Below are 16,712 nucleotides of genomic sequence, written 5' to 3'. Positions count from 1 at the left end.
TTTGTGACTGTGGCTCCCAAGGAACGATCGCAATCTATTTTTGGCGGGAAAAAGTCTTATATGCAGAAAAAAAATTGTTACAATTCTGTTTATCTCGATTAGTTGAGAAATCGTAAATTTGGGGAAGTCTTGCGCGTCACTTGGGAACGTGACACGCATAACAAGAGCGATTGGAAAATCCCAAGAAACAAGCTACGCTTATCGGCTCGCCCGCCTATGGTCGACTTTGTGACGAATCGGGTTGACCTTCCCACAGGCACCACACTGCGCTCTTATTGGTTGCCGCTTAGTAATGCCACGCGGATTGGCGAATTGTAGAGACACAAACAAGCGCGTCGTTCGGTCCGCTTTCCAAACTTAAAATAAGTGAAATTATGCAATTGAACAAACAATGGACGTCCGCCACACGCTTAAGTGAAGAAATAGCCAGAATTAGTCCTTTTTTGCGGTTTCGTCCGACACCCACACAAAAATAATGTTACAGTGCGTGTGGGATTTTAATCAGTTTACAGAGCCATGCTCTGAGCAGACGCGGGCAAGACCAGAGATAGGTCTTCGGCTATCTTTCGCAATTAGACACATGGTGTGGAAAACAGGGGGCTGATTAATATCGAAACAATTAACATATAGCACAAACAAGCTATTTGACCCCGATAAATAGGCGAGCCGCCACACCAACCGATGTCATTCTCGTCCAGACAGAGCGATCGACAGGTTTTAACAACAGCATCGGATGAAGGGTGCTCTCCGCAGCTGATGACCGTGAAGTCTTCTGGGCGGTAGGAATCTCGATTCGGACATACCTGATAAATAGGTAGGTATATTTTTCTCTGTTTGAACAGATGAATTTCTGTCATGCTTTGTCAAATTTTATCGTGTACTATTCGTGGACTTTAGAATGTGAACTTTTAACCCCCGCCCTACCGACTCCGGTGTTTTTCACGTGCTTTACTGGGTTTTTGTGCTGTCGACGTGTCTAAAGGATAGCTCGACGTGGGAAGTCTGTGATTTGGCATTGGCTATCAGTGAAGCGTTTCACCGCATAATCTACCCGCATTGAAGTCACAATTGCCCGCGCGTGGGTGACACTTCAAACGCGGTGAAAGCTTGTAGGTTGAATGGAAGGCCAGCTGGCATTGTACACGCTGCACTGATCTCACCCCGATTCCAACCGACTGCCCGACATCAAGGGGACGAATGTTCATTTTGCATCGACGAGAACGCTCGGGGCTCTCTATGAACCCCAATATTTTCAGCAAATCAACTGTAATTGCCGCCGTGATTATTTCCATGGGAAACGCTCTTGGCCAGAGACCCGTCTGGGTCTCCGCGACGAACTTGTTTTTCAGGCGTCGTGTGAAACGCACGTTTCTCGTTGTCCGGCACTATCAATTTACGTCAACTGGGCGGGTGTCCCCGAACAGAGCTCGCTTTCCCAGACACTCACGCTCAATGGGATACTATATATAAAGGACACATTACATTTTGGTCCAGTGCCCACCCAAAAATAATCAGCGAGAAAATTTATTGCGGCGATCAGGAACTAGCAGAAGCCAGTGTGTATAGAAAACTAAACATTGGGTTTTCTCAGATGGCAGAGACGCGGGCCGGCGTCATAATTCTGAAATCTTACTTCTAGAAGACCGGAAAACATCGCCCCCTTTTTTCCAAAATTTAGATTTCTCTCATTAACCTCTTATTTTCTCTAAACGATGCTAGTCTTGGAGACACAATCTCCCTTTTTGCGACGTTTCTGTACTTATAATTTTGCGGTAAACCATTTTTAGTCAATAGTGAGCCAGGCTCACCCTGGGTCGACAAGCGGAAGTTTACCGATAACCGCATCTTTTCACTATCGAAAAAGAATGAAATTCCTCAGTCCAAAAAAATCCCGACTGATCAACTCCAAAAAAATCCATGCAATTATCGTACCTTCTTGAAATCACAATCGCCATACGAATTACTCAGCATACTGCGTGTATTAGTCACTTCACAAATTCAAAGTCAAAGACGGTGACATTGTAGAGTTACATTGTATACAAGTGCCATCTAATGCACAAGTGAGGCATTTCCTTCTAAACCGTTGAAGTGCGCGCAACGTTCGGGTTTCGGACATAGGTGCTGTCGAAACATTTCCAAGAACGCCGTCGAAGCCCGAAGTAAGGTAGGAGCTCGGATGCACGACCTGTTATTTATAGCCTTCCATTTTATAGATTTATGCGACTTCTTGACTGGGTATACTGCAACCATGGACGGTGGAGGTCCCAAAATACAGATCCGCTGCCTCATGATTGATTACTATGGAACCCGCAAATAGCTATTAACTCACTGTAATGGGTGGTGTACGTGCTTCAAGGCCCTCGATAGGTGCGAAAGTTGTGTTAGCGAGCGCGCACTGACAGAACAGTCACGGTAAAATGGAAAAGAGATAAAAGCGGCGTGCGCGTCTTTCTTTGAGACCTGCAAAAGAAGTTGGTATGGTAATGAACTTCAGAATTGCTCGGGTTGACTTCTAGGGTCACCTTTTTCGGACACAAGAAATATTGGAGTAGCAGGACAATGTGGCAAGCGTCAAGGCTAGGCAATTTGTGAACGACTGGCCTGCGCGAGCGACTATTTTTAAGAGGAGGGTGGAGGAGGTCATGGCTGTCTGATTAAAAGTAGCAACACGATCGATGACATCATCCCCCATCAAGCTGACGGGGAAACACCAAGAACTGGCATTGCAGAAATGCAATTAAAGCGCCAACAAGACCAAGGAGTTCGTATCTTGCCTTTGAAGAAGTCGGCAGTAAGTGCAATTAGCAAGTTATTTCGCGCCAACATCGCGGTCATTCTGTGCTGACAAATTTTCAACCAGTCGACAGCATACTCCGAACTCGAATTCCCGTCCACAAACGCGACTGCGCCGTTTCGTAGCGTTGAAAAAGTTTGCACATGGGAACTAGTTAACAATTCACACAAAGACACCGTGATTTACTTCAAATTTATCGACAAATCTTGCGCGTGTAACCAAATGTCATGCTTCGCCTCCAAACTATACAAAAAAGCAATAAAATACACTATTTCAAGCAGAAGATGTCGCCTTATAGAGAACCATTTTTAGAGTGCCGTAAACAAAATGACATCACTTCGAACAAGGTCAAGACACTTGATCGAGGCTGTTCATTATTTACTGTTTTGCCAAACACTTTCTAAAAAAGTGCAACCTCGGTTTGCGCGCGTAAAAGGATAGTCTGCCATTGTGTGTGTCTCGCCAGACGAAGCTGCTCCCACCACACCACACTGCGCTGACACACAAGCGCCGACTGAAAGGGTGCTGACATCTCCACGGCGGGCACAGCGCCGCTCATCAATTTGCGTCCTTACAGCACTGCGGGCCGAATTAGCGAAATCTGCGCTCTCATTCAGCACGTTGGCAGGGAGTCCAGAGCTCTCTCAGAACCCACAGGCCAACTTCTGAAGAAACTCGTACGGTTTTGAAGCAAGTTAGTCTGAAATAAACGACTTCTCAAAACAAAGGCGACACCTAAACAACTGTTCGAACTTACATCTCAATAGACGGACGACTGGAGGAACAATTAAAAAAACAAGCATTTCGAATTCAGATAATCACCTTTAGTTGAAACCATTGTGTCTGCTACGGTAATTGTCACTCTTCTATGTCTCAAGTCGGCGCTTTCTTTCATGATTTTAATTGCTTTGCGAACAGGAATGCAGCCTGACTATACTCGTCAAGTGTAAAACTCCAAATTATGCAGGAGGACTACAGTAATTAGCACTGTGTTAATTTATTTAGTGTTACGAATAATTTGCATACAATGCACGAAGTTACGAATCGTTGTCTCCCGATCTTCTAAACAAACACTCCGAACGATAGATCACTATTCTCAATACATGCTATAGGGACGCTAGCATTGTATGTCTGGGTTCCTGGCACACTTGCTCTTCTGACGTAACGTGCGCGTCTTAGCGGTACGTGCATCCTACGAACGTCTGTTGCATATCCTGGGAAACGGTGCAAGGGTGAGAGAAATAAAATTATTAAGGAGGTACGCGCCCCGCAGTTGAAAGACCTACAAAAATTTGCTCGAACTTTTTTGGATGGGGACTATAAACACACCCTCCCCCTTCAAAATCAAAATCGGGGGTGGGGTGTGTCTCCGTTCAAAATTTGTATTGCCCGATCTTTACTTGAAATTCAAAATGGCCGCCGTCCCTGTGTAACCCAAAGGAGAAAAAAGTAAATTTTCGATTTACAAACAAATGTGCCAGTGAAATTTTATTTACTCCATGAGTTTCATAATGAATCTCCACAAGTGGTAGACCCAAATGCTGTTGTAAAAGTTGAGTCCTAATATCTATCCTCGAGTTGCATCTACCTTTATGGCGCAAAAGCGCGGTTTGAAGCAGCATAGGTGCGCATGTAACAGGAGTTCTCTTTTCGTTTTTTAACCCCTTTATTTATTGTCAGTTTTCTGTAATATTCATGAAGCATGTTGAGAGAGAGAGAGAGAGAGAGAGAGAGAGAGAGAGAGAGAGAGAGAGAGAGAGAGAGAGAGAGAGAGAGAGAGAGAGATGAGTGGCGAAGTGCTTGACGGCATTCTAACCATTATTGAGTTGCCAGGTGGGGCTACGTTTTCTCGAAAGAATGTGATCTATTCGCCGACAGCGGTGATCACCTTGTGAACCCAAAATGTAGTGTGCCAAACAACATGTACGCCAATTAGGACAAAATGAAAGAGAGACCGCCTTTTAATTTGCGCTGTTCACCAATTTTAGCTCGGCCTCGCTGATGCAAAAATGTAGTAAAAGCTAAACGTGTCAGAGACCAATTAGTAGACCAGTCCTGCCTTTAGCGCATGCGCATAAGTGACCAAGCCCTGTCGGTCACACAATTCGCGGTGACCATGATTCGACCAACACATGATGACGATGAGACATTCACAGAGGGCATCGGGAAAGCATACAGCGACAGGCGACGATCAGGGTCGTCTCACGGCCGCCTTGCATCATCAGCTCACGAACGCTGTACAACGCATTGCTGTTTATATTTCCGTCAATATACAGGATAAATCGCTCTGCCATCCTGCGTACTTTTCGGTTCACAAGGAACTAAATTTCTGAAAGACAAATTTTTTCCAGGGTGGCTCTATTGTAATCATATCCTAGGAGGGTCAAAGCATATAAACCGTTCCCGTTTAGTGACGAAATAACCATATACTGTTTCTTGTATCGTCTACGGGGGGATACGCACGTCAGCGCGAACTTGTCCGCACTAGCACCTACAAATAGAACGCTAGTTTTACACGGGAATCGACGTTCGGGATACGGGCAAGTGTCTCGTTCTGCGCATGCTCCGTATCACCTGACATAGCGAAAGTCAGCTTCTGAAATTGCGACAATGATGTCCCCAAACACTGAACGATTTACTTTTGAGCATGCCTGGCCTTGCTGATAAGTCGGTATTGAGTTGCCGAATAAATTATCTGAACTTTTCGAACGCAAAGAGATCCCGAATCAGATTCACAGCGGCAAATACAAAATACAAACACAAAATCAAATACAAAATACACAGCAAATGCCAAAGTTTTCCAGAGTTTATTCAGAAAAAAATCTAGATACTGTGTCCTATCTACGAACTTTTATGTATGAAACTTAAAGAGCAGATACCATTACTTTGTACTTGAAGTAATGAGTGTTATATATATTTAATAGTTTTTTATAATATACACATATATTAAATATATCAGTGTGTATATTATAAAAGCCATATATATATATATATATATATATATATATATATATAACATATATCACATATATACATGTATAGATATATAATAAACATGCATACTTAGAGTATATATAGAGTGTATATATATATATATATATATATATATATATATATATATATTTATATATATTAAATGTACATACTTAGATGTATACATACATGTGTACTCAAAAGTAACATATTCCTTGCCCTGTATATTTGCTATTTGCTATCTTGTCTAGTGGTGACTGTAGTTCTCAATCAGTCAGTATGTCCAGATCAGGGTCCATTTATCCCGCAGTATAGTGCTATGACGTCATCCATAACTAATCAAGCAAATAGGAGCATTTGAAGCAATCTCTTGTACCTCAGAGTCTACCTTGTATCAAACTGCTGTGAATTAAAATACTTGCGTCAGACCACAGTACTTGCTTCCCGTTAGTGAGCGAACTTGAAGCAGCAATAGTGAACAGAAAAAATGCAACAAAACGACTTCCTTTGATATGTCATCGAGAGAAGCTTATAACTTATAGGTTAACTCCTTGCGCGCCAGTCAATTTTTGTCGCTTTGATAAAATATACACCTGTTATTTTTCAGACTCTTGCAAATATTTTGATAAAAAACTGCACCCGATAAATCGCGATGTCCATTTGATCAAAAATTATCAAAAAAATACAGAAAAAGTCATAGAAATTGGTAAAATGTTGCACTAAAAAATTTAGCGGGAAAATCACAGCACTCAAAGTAGGGTTAAGCTGGTCGTCACAGAAAATAGAGTGTATCAATTTGAAACGATCTCGTCTTATCCAATCACCTATCGCGTTACACACTATCAGAACAACGTATCTTTACAAAGAATACATCGTGATCTCTAGGGTGCTCGGCATTCCTTTATAATCTAACAGTGATTGCGCATACCTTACACGCAGATAATAGAAATCCACAAGTTGCACACAATATCTCATGATCGTTGATATAAAAATTCAATAGAGACAATGAATAATCAATCAATACCCGCTAAAGTATGGACTAGTTGAATGAAATGTAAGTTTGCCTTTGTAAATTGGTAACATTTGCAGGAGTTTTCTAGACAACAAGTTCATTTTCATATTTTCCTACACTGTGTCAAAACATGGAGCACTAGTTCTTTTTTTAGCCATGCAAATAGTACTCATCATGTACAACATGCAATGCTAACGTTGACAAGATAATTCTAGTGCAGAGAAAAGTCAGCTCTCAACAATAGCATTGAACATGACTCACATGACTTGTTGAATACTGGACCTGCAGAAGCTATTTTTCGAGTAGAATAAGAAATTACATTTTATACAACCATGACAAAAATACAAATAAGTTTTAGAAATTTCAGGTGATAGAGATTTCGTGACGTCCTTCGTATTTATGGTGAGACAACGCGGTTGAAATATTTCAGCATATTCAATGCAGTATCGCGGGCAATTATAGACCTACGGACACCCTGTGGCCTGGATTTATTCCCACTGGATTGTGTAAGAAACGCCTGCGGTCAATGACTTATTTTGAATCTGTAGCGCAACAAGATTGATTGGGTCGCGGAATGTAACCTTGGATACACTGTTCACGGGTCTTGGTAAACAAGGATTGTCTCTGCTTATTTATTATAGCACAAAGTTCATTGTTCGAGGGGACACTTGTCGTGAAAAACCTACAGACCGTTTTTATTTGGGCATTTGAAGTTGTGGACCTTCAGGTGTTCTAAAGGAAAACAAAACAAAAATGTCGTCGGTATTCGTCGTCATAGCAACGGTTAGTGGTTAGGGACATGCCAGTCCTGCCTCGAGACTGGGAGGTGAACGTGCACTTCATCTTGTCTCCCTCCCCCCCCCCCCCGTACGCGCACAGGGCATGCATCAATACATACTATAAATTAGGCAATGCTACGCGCGAAACATCATCTTGTCATGTCGCTGAACGCCCTCAGGCGACACCTGTGCGGTTTCTGTTTTCCATCCAGTTCTGATCCATTTTTACAGTTCGCGCCGTATTATAAATATTCATATATGAGTTATGGGTCCGAACTCGTTCGTAAATAGGAAAATATACAAGTGCCATTTTCCTGATTCTCAGTTTAACTACAATATTCAAACGTTGTATCTCTTAAATAAAACGAAACTCCCGCAAATATTTATTTCGCGCGCCAACATTTCTGTTATTGTCTTTTTTTATCGCCCGAAGGGAAAATCTCTGCGGCTGTATTTAGACTTCGACCACCCAGGATATCATGTTATGTTGCAGCTTATTCAATTTGAAGGGTAAAATATTTTCTAGACTCCGCGATTAAATCACCAAAGAGGAATTTCATTTCATCTCAACTCAACTGATTAATTAGTTTAAAATGGTATAACATTTTGTTTTGTGCAATGCAATCATGCAAACACAACTTCATCTTGTCTTTTATGTAACTATTTGTCGAGCTACTGTACAGCGATGTAACGGTCCACGCGCCTTCAGGATATAAAAAGTTGCTACAAAAGAGCTTCAGTCGTGCAAATTCTTGATGACTCTGTTAAAATGTCTTGGGGGGGGGGGTAAAAATACGCAAGCAGTCAAACAATAAACAGTCAACATATTTATAAGGTAATATGCACCTCGAAAGTGAAAGACATAAACTTTTGCTCTAACTTTCCTCAAGGGATCTTTCAATCATTCTCTTTCAAAATCAAGGATAAAAATAGGGGGTCACCGTGCAAATTTTGGTACTAGAGAAGCAAATTACCCAAGATTTACCGATATTAGAAATTCAAAATGGCCGCCATCCCTGTGTTAACTCTATGGAGAAAAATAAAAAATTTTGAATTTCGAAAAACTAAGCCGGTGAAAAGTTTTCATTCACCAAGAGCTTTAAAATGAACCCCAACATGTGGTATATCAGAAGAGAATTGTAAAAGTTTGAGAGTCCGAATGTATGTCCCCGAGGTGCGTTCTACCTTAAAACAATACTGATTGTTCATCTACCGTTAATATTGCTGGTTTGAATACTCGAAATTGTAACATATTCGTAGGTTTTCAAAGTTACTCGTGTGACGGTAGTCAGCGACTTGCTCGCCGCGCTACACTGACGCAACGGCCACAAACATTGCATACGCTGTCGGCTAGCGTACATTCATCAGACTATGGAACGCACAATAATAATATTTACGGATTAATCGCTCGGTAAATAAGACTGCCCCTGTGGGCACAGATACATCGACGGCTAAGTGTAAAAGCGATATTGGTAAACATGTTGAATGCGCATGCCCAGTGGTCTTGCCTCACTCTTCCTTCCATGCATTAGGCAATTCCTCAAATCACCCTTGTTTGCCGTGATTGCGCCAATATACTTGTAGTTTCATTCCGGCTATATCCAGCAGTTCATATTTTAAAAATGTACGCCCTCTATAAACAGATGAGGCCAGCAATTTGACTCTTGCCTCACTGTATTGCTAGTAATCTTCGGTCAAATAAGAAATATGTTTCCACTAACCCGACCTTCCCTAGAAAAATCCGCAGACCTTGACATTTTTCGCACTTAAAAAAGTTAACTTAAATTCTCTAAATTTTATCAATTTTATGGGTCACACCCAACACAAATAAAAAAAACTTTCCCCCGACCCACCTACCATAATTTTCGGAGGCACGTTACCGGAAACACATTTTTATTTCATACCTTCTGCTTGTGTTGTCATTTTCATACGATTTTGCGCACATCGCACCCACGTGAAATGAAACTTAACAGTGTGATGAAATGTTGTCGTCAATCTACTTAATATTTCTAAACATTTCATTAAGCATTTGGATGAAAATGCTCGCTCTTCATACCTTTGTCTATTTGTACTTTAAGTTTTTAGACTCGGTGACTGCTATATTTCAGTATGGATCTCGATAAAATAGGAACACGATAATCCACACGTCACTGCACAAATAAATTACAATACTTACGACGTTATTGATGGTATATCGTTGAACAATCTGTATGTTATCTTGTATTTTCGACAGAAATGAAGATGGCGTCACCACGTAAAATGATGACAGTTGCGCTCTTAATCTTTGCGTTATGCGGCGACGGACTAGCCTGGGACCGTCTCTGTGGAAGATCTTTGGCTGACATGCTTGCCCTAGTGTGCCATGGACGAGGTTATTACACAGACGTATCAAGGCAGCAGAAAAGTCGAAGGGCTCGGGAAACAGGTACGTACCTATGAAATTCAGCGACTGGGAAGCGGACAGACAGGCAAAGAGGCAGGGGCATTGTTGTGGCAAAAACTTAGCGAAGGGGCGGAAGGGTCGTGAGACGGAGGGAGTCGAGACGGCGATAGGGAGTGAGGGAGGTTGAAGGGAGTTCGGGGCAGGGAAGATAGACAGGTAAACAGATCGTAAGTGATGGTGGCTGTATTAATCTTAACTATCCTGAAACTGGTGATTGTGACGTGCGGCTTGATGATGATGATGATGATGATGATGAGGAGGAGGAGGAGGAGGAGGAGGAGGAGAAGGTAGAGGGGAGGTGAGGGGAAGATATATTACGACAGCAAAATTGCTCTGACTTCGGTCTATTTCATGGAGATATCATATTTAAAATAGTACAGGTCATCCCTGAGCAACAATACGGATCATTTTTACCATCTAACCTTGGTATGAACTTTGCTTCCGTTCCAGTATTTGCAACTCAAGAAGAAGCCAACGGATTCTTTGGTGTCGGTAGCGGGCGCACTAAACGTCGGCGGGGCTCGGGCCTCATCGTCGTCGAATGTTGCGACAAAATCTGCGATTACTCGACGATTGAGAGCTACTGCGCCCCCTGGCCAAAGGACATTGACCCAGCCAAGAAAATCGAGGGCTTCAAGGAAGGCACATGGGAAGAGGAGGACTATCACCGAAAGTATCATCCGGAATCAGTCGAACAGCCGAATGCAAATCCGGAAGAGCCAACGCCCGAGCCGACGACTACAGACTTGGATAAAAGTCTCGAATCGGAGTCTAGGGATAACGTTGATATCGAGGAATCAAGGTCCAAAGATAAATCCGCAGAATCTGAGGAATCTGTGACTGAAAATGACGATTTGAAATCAGAGGAAACGAACGATAACCAAGACGAATACTCGAGAGAAGAATATTTGGGGAGAGATAAGGGGCCTTTCAGGAAGCACAAGAAGGCACCAACAAAGAAACTTTTTAAGGAGAAAAAGCTTTCGGAAGACAACAAGAAAAAAAAGTCTCGTGCCAAATCGAAAAACAGCACGAAAGTGAAACCGACGTATGTTTCATCGATGACAACAAGTGACGAGGAGGTAAGACCAATTCTCATCGAAAGAATACGGCTCTGATAATCTCGCGAGATCTGAGAAAACGATATCATGAGAAGGCGTTCATGGGTAATTTGCAACATATTTTCACGAAACTAAGGGGCGTTGCTCGACACACAGCGATTTCGTCCTGTAACACTTTTTTTGCAAATATTCTATTCGATTCACAGTAATTTGTCAACTCAAAATTTAATGTATTGGTAGGGTTTACTTTTTAACACGACAACGTTTATGGATGTTTTGCCGGAAATAAGTGTAAATTTCTGCAAATGTGAGCGAATTAACGGACCAATTGGTTTCTTGGGAAACCAATTTTCTGGAGAAAAGAATGGTATGACCTTTTGCCAAGGGTTTTTAAATCACAAAGTACAATGTATAGTTTGTTTTCAATATTGCTTCAGCACTCTCCTTACTGAATTGTCGAAAATGTCGATATTACAAAGCTACATTGTATTTCCTTGAATATCTACATGTATTGTCAGTCAAATAAGGGAATCAACACTGCACTATTCATGATTATGCGAGAGTCATTGTATTTTCGTATTTTTTCGTCTGTAGACATTAACAAGGCCTCAAGGAGACGAGGCGAGGCGTGAAACTGACGCTACAAGGAAAACCGAAGATTCATCCTGGTGGATGGTCGACAATCGTGAGTTCGAGTATGAAGGCCGCGACAGGCACAACAAATCTAAGACAAGAAAGGGCGGGAACGCTACCAAAGTCAAAAAGGCCAGGCATTCGCAACAAACAGACGACTCTCGATCGTCGGCCGAGGGAGGTAATTCTGAGGAAATGGATGTGTGGCACAAACCACTGACCAGGCCGCGTGGACAACCAAGACGCGTCGAAGTGACTGCATAGTGTCGCCCTCATGAGGTGATCAGTGAACAATGATCTAACAACCTCATCCCGAAACATCCGACGTACTGTCAGTGGCGGTATCGTAGACTCGGAGAGCGCCCTCAACTATAACACGGGATTCTTTGTTGATCTGGCTGACCCAGAATTAGCGAAAATACAACAAGAGTTCGCGGAAAAGTCAGACAAAGAGTGTGGCTGGACAGTTAACATTCCAAAGTAATCAAGGTGTGAAAGCGAAGGAAACCAAAATTGCGACATGAGAGGGCGCTGTGATAATTGAAACAAAAAACAAAAAAACGATAAAATATGTACTGTCGTTGAAGGCAAATTACCGAACCATGGCATTAGTCTACGGTAGAGAGAGGTGGCAGCTTTTTCCGATTTTGGACCTTGATCAAACCCTCGCTAGTGGACTTCAGTCTCATAACGCCATGACTTTATGTAAATTTTGTCATGTGTTTACTTCCCGGCATTTTTACATGGAAACGGACCGTCAAAGCATTTCAAAGATGACGGTGATACGAAGGACAATACAGAGAGACAATAATTTATTCTTTTTCCTTATTGTTCCTGCTTACCTCGCAAAAAATTGATATTTAAGTCATAACGAAAAAATTGGTTAAATGGCATTACCTATATTTTTCACCTTCATACCCCCATAAATGTGGTAAAAAGTCATTATTCGTGTACTGCCAGTCTACATGTTTGTTTATTTGTTTGGAATTTCATTGAGTACAGGTTTCTCATATTTATTTTCTTCCTGTGCGTAGGTTATTTACGACGGGCATTGTTTCCCTTTGTGAACAGCGACCTCATCGGTGGATGTACTTTAATTCTTTGAACGTTTGAGCGTAATGCGCGCTTTCCAATTACAATTATTGAACACTACAGCATCATATATGCTCAGTGTAAAGTTTGTCATTGGTTAGGTAGTACCTCGCTCGAACTATTGGACTGTATTTATGTCTTACTTACTTAATTTATTTGTTTGTCTCGCTACGTCCTACCTGACTCCGATTACATCATTAGAACGCCCTCAAACGCACTTCCAGAATCTCTGGTTTCCTGCAGAATTGGAGTATGTATTTCCAATTAATTTACGATCACTTTCTCTGATAAACCATCACCCGTTCATTGAATTTTCAACGTTATAATTACATTTTTTTGACAAAATCAATTTGATCTGCTTCTTTAAAAACAAACTTTCTCTGCTGTAATGTTGTGCTGTGGTGACGACACCGAGTCAAACGTCACCATATGTCAGCAAAGCGGTTCTTTGCAACGTAAAAGCTAATTTTGGCAGCTTTAAACCAACCAGCGCCATCTAGCGATTGCATGGCTGAAGCACGCCGAGAACTCTACTGTGCAGAATCACTACTAAGACTACAAAAAATACCCGGATGTCATGTCGCTGGACGACACTTTACAGCCAGTGACACTACTTGAAGTGGAAAGATATCCTCGTTTGCCAAAGAATTTCTAGTTCAACGCTGTGCTGTTGAATAATGGAAATAAAAAGAGCCAAAAAGCAATCACATATCTCTTCGTGAGTAGCAACTTGAACTTGGTCCAAGTCCATTATGCACTGTTCACTGCCAACAAATCGACCCTGTGAATACTTTCCGATATTCGCGCCATATTTCACCGTTTTTGGTGAACTTGAATTCTGGAACATACTAAAGTGGGTGTATTCGCTGGTTTTAGCGTTTTCAAGAAAAAAACATGGCGTAACACAGAGAAGTGCAGTACAGAAAAAAAAAATCACAATATTTACAAACCAGTATCTTCAGTTTGTCCGTTATTACTGCTATTATAACTGAGTGCCGCGTGCTCCTTGTGAGGAGAAGTATTATGGGATATATTACCATGTCGACGTCATCATTAATGCCGACTGCCATTTTCTTTGCCGAAATATTCGTGTTGGTTTTCACAAGTTAAATCTGTTCATTGTACATTTGGAAACAGTTGTAACGAAGCTCCTGTACCAGGGGCTTAAAAAGCATGGCTTATTCTGTGCCCTGAAGATATGTAAATTATTGCATTTCATAATGATGTGATAAATAAAGATAAATGAAAAATATTTCCATCTCGACTGCTTTATTCTTGACAGAAAACAATTCAAGATGAGTTGCGATAGGGGTAAAGCCGTTCCTACCTCTGACAGCGGCCATTGGTCGTCCTTATTAGCAACGATCGTGGTCATGAATCGATGATGATGATGGTGGTGGTGGTGGTGGTGATGATGATGATGATGATGATGATGATGATGATGATGATGATGATGATGATGATGATGATGATGATGATGATGATGATGATGATGATGGTGGTGGTGGTGGTGATGATGATGATGATGATGATGATGATGATGATGATGATGATGATGATGATGATGATGATGATGATGATGATGATGATGATGATGATGATGATGATGATGATGATGTCGATGATGATGATGATGATGATGATGATGATGATGATGATGATGTCGATGATGATGATGATGATGATGATTATGATGATGATTGATGATGATGATGATGATGATGATGATGATGATGTCGATGATGATGATGATGATGATGATGATGATGATGATGATGATGATGATGATTGTGATGGAGGTGATGGTGATGGTGGTGGCTGTAGTGGCAATAGTACCAAAAATGACGTTGATGACCTTAGTTTTCGATTTTTTTCTCAAATAGTGATACTCTGTTATTAAAGGGCAGCTTTGGGTGAAGCAGTTGATAATACTTTGTTCTTCCTTAACATGACAAGATGGATTCTCCATGGAGAAAAAATCATACCACACTTAATGAAATGTTCAATGTCTAGAGGGAGATGAACATATTTTCAAAATCAAACAACATTTTATATCATGTCTCCACAAGACAAAGAAAATACGTCATAATCGTTCGCTTAATCAGTAAATGACGTCTCGCTAGGGAGTCCCATTTTCCCACAACGTTCAAAAGTGATACAGCTGGCATTTTGATCAGTTTTGAATTCCGACCACGCCTGTACTAAAGTAATTGAAAACTTGGTCGTCGTATGTCATAATGAACGACAAGGCTATGATAAATGGATCACAATTTCTCGATATCTATAAGAGCTACGAACGTGTTTTGATAGTCACGCTTCACGACAACATTATTCCCAGCGGTGCTCAGTGGAAGCCAGGGTTTACCTAGACGGTGTAGGATTATAAACGTCCCACAGACGTCAAATGACGTAGAACTATGAACGGAAGACACCCAAAAACAAAGTATAGTTTGTGTGGGTCAAAACAGTAATACATACAGTGCGTTTCCTTCGCTTTGGAAAACTTGGATATAAGATGCATAACAATAAGGTTATTACGAAAATATCGCAAAGGATGAACTCGGACATTGGCGCCACGCATCGTCCTCCGCTTCGCGTCGGGCGATACGCTGCGCCAATGTCCTCGTGCGTCCTTTTCGGTATTTTCGTAATAACCTCATAATACTGTGAAACGTTCTCCCGTTTTGCAGAACTTTGTTCACACAATGAAAGTGCTGAGAGTAGTTTAAAGGATGTTAGCTTGGTAGGTTAGTTATACGCTTAGCCTGCTCAAACTCACTGTCTTTGCCCTGAAAGAGAAAATTAAAAAGATGTTGCGTAAATTATCAATTATTTTGGAATTGTCCATTAATCGTGTGGTCAAAAATGACATGTGGACGAGCTATGTTGGTTTCAACGCTATCAAAATGATGTAATTACGTCATGTCGCATGACTAAAGCTATTTATATGTTGTGTTTCTGTTCCATGGAAGGTGCATTCACAACAAATACGATATATCTCTGCGGTGCTTCGGCGCCAGTGTGAAAATTTGTCAAGAAACCTCGGAATACACCGTTGTAACTTCAACAACCACAAGGGCAGACGATACACCTCGGGGGCAGATGTTCGGACTGTCAATTTTTACGGCACCTTTCTGTTCCCCCGCTTCTTGGGGAAAATCTTCACCGTTTTACTATTGTGAAAGATCAAAAATCATTTTTTCCCAGAGAGTTCATGCATGGATGGCGGCCATTTTGAATTTTAATTATCGGCACATTGAAGGTTTTTTTCTCTGATACAAATTTTGCCCGGTGACGTAAAAATTTTATTAGTGATTTCGAGAGGGAAGGTTGGAAAGTTTCCTTGAGGCGAGTTTTAGCAAAAAAATAACTCTCTCACTTTCGAGGCGCTTAATTCAACAATAGCGCATTCTAACTGAAGAGGTACGCAGTCACCATGGCGATAAATTATTGTACTTGTTCGACAAAAGCGAGCTGTTACCGGATTCTGTCAAAAGCGAGAGCCAGCAGTTTAATCAATTAATCATATTCACACAGATTTTTCGTATTAATTCATAGTGTATACATGATTGTACTATGTCCTACTTGCTTGAAGAGCCTCTATTATGTCATCCCGAAATATTTATTGTCCTGCATAATCATCATATATTTATTTAAGTGACAATAGCAGTAAATTTTGATCTTATAACCATTATTTTATTCGTATCCATAAGACTTAGTACATCATTTCTTCTCCTAACAGTACGTTGAAGTACAAAGATCACTGAATTTCTGAATTAAGGCTGTACGCGCCTCCAATTTAAAAGACTTAAACTCAAACTTTTCGCAAAAAGATTTGAAAGCATTCCCTTTTTCGAAATCAACAATAAATATCAAGGGTTATCGTTCAAAAATTTGGTACTAGAGAAACAAATTAGCCGATGTT

The 16,712-nt window shown here is 41.2% G+C and overlaps 1 protein-coding gene across 2 annotated transcripts; it reads left to right on the top strand.

Moving 5' to 3' along the window:
- The first annotated feature begins 388 nt into the window (after window positions 1–388).
- On the top strand, window positions 389–14,039 carry LOC139118405 (insulin-like peptide). 2 transcript variants are annotated; one of them, XM_070681713.1, is made up of 4 exons: window positions 389–814; window positions 9,792–9,983; window positions 10,452–11,083; window positions 11,657–14,039. In XM_070681713.1, the coding sequence occupies exons 2-4, from the start codon at window positions 9,794–9,796 to the stop codon at window positions 11,957–11,959; spliced, it is 1,125 nt and encodes a 374-aa protein (XP_070537814.1). In that variant the 5' UTR covers window positions 389–814; window positions 9,792–9,793; the 3' UTR covers window positions 11,960–14,039. The 2 variants fall into 2 exon arrangements, with proteins under 2 accessions (XP_070537814.1, XP_070537809.1); XM_070681708.1 differs by lacking the exon at window positions 389–814 and adding an exon at window positions 2,044–2,164.
- Window positions 14,040–16,712: the final 2,673 nt, after the last annotated feature.

Source organism: Ptychodera flava, chromosome 2, assembly GCF_041260155.1.
Source record: "Ptychodera flava strain L36383 chromosome 2, AS_Pfla_20210202, whole genome shotgun sequence".
In the NCBI taxonomy this organism is placed as follows: Eukaryota; Metazoa; Hemichordata; class Enteropneusta; family Ptychoderidae; genus Ptychodera; species Ptychodera flava.
The sequence above is the reverse complement of the archived record's forward strand: the minus strand, read 5'-3'. Positions and strand labels throughout refer to the sequence as shown.

Coding starts and splice junctions, on each gene's coding strand:
- LOC139118405 (XM_070681713.1), top strand. CDS start 9,794: ATGAAGATGGCGTCACCACGTAAAATGATGACAGTTGCGCTCTTAATC. Junction 9,984..10,451: donor TCGAAGGGCTCGGGAAACAG/GTACGTACCTAT, acceptor CTTCCGTTCCAG/TATTTGCAACTCAAGAAGAA. Junction 11,084..11,656: donor TGACAACAAGTGACGAGGAG/GTAAGACCAATT, acceptor TTTCGTCTGTAG/ACATTAACAAGGCCTCAAGG.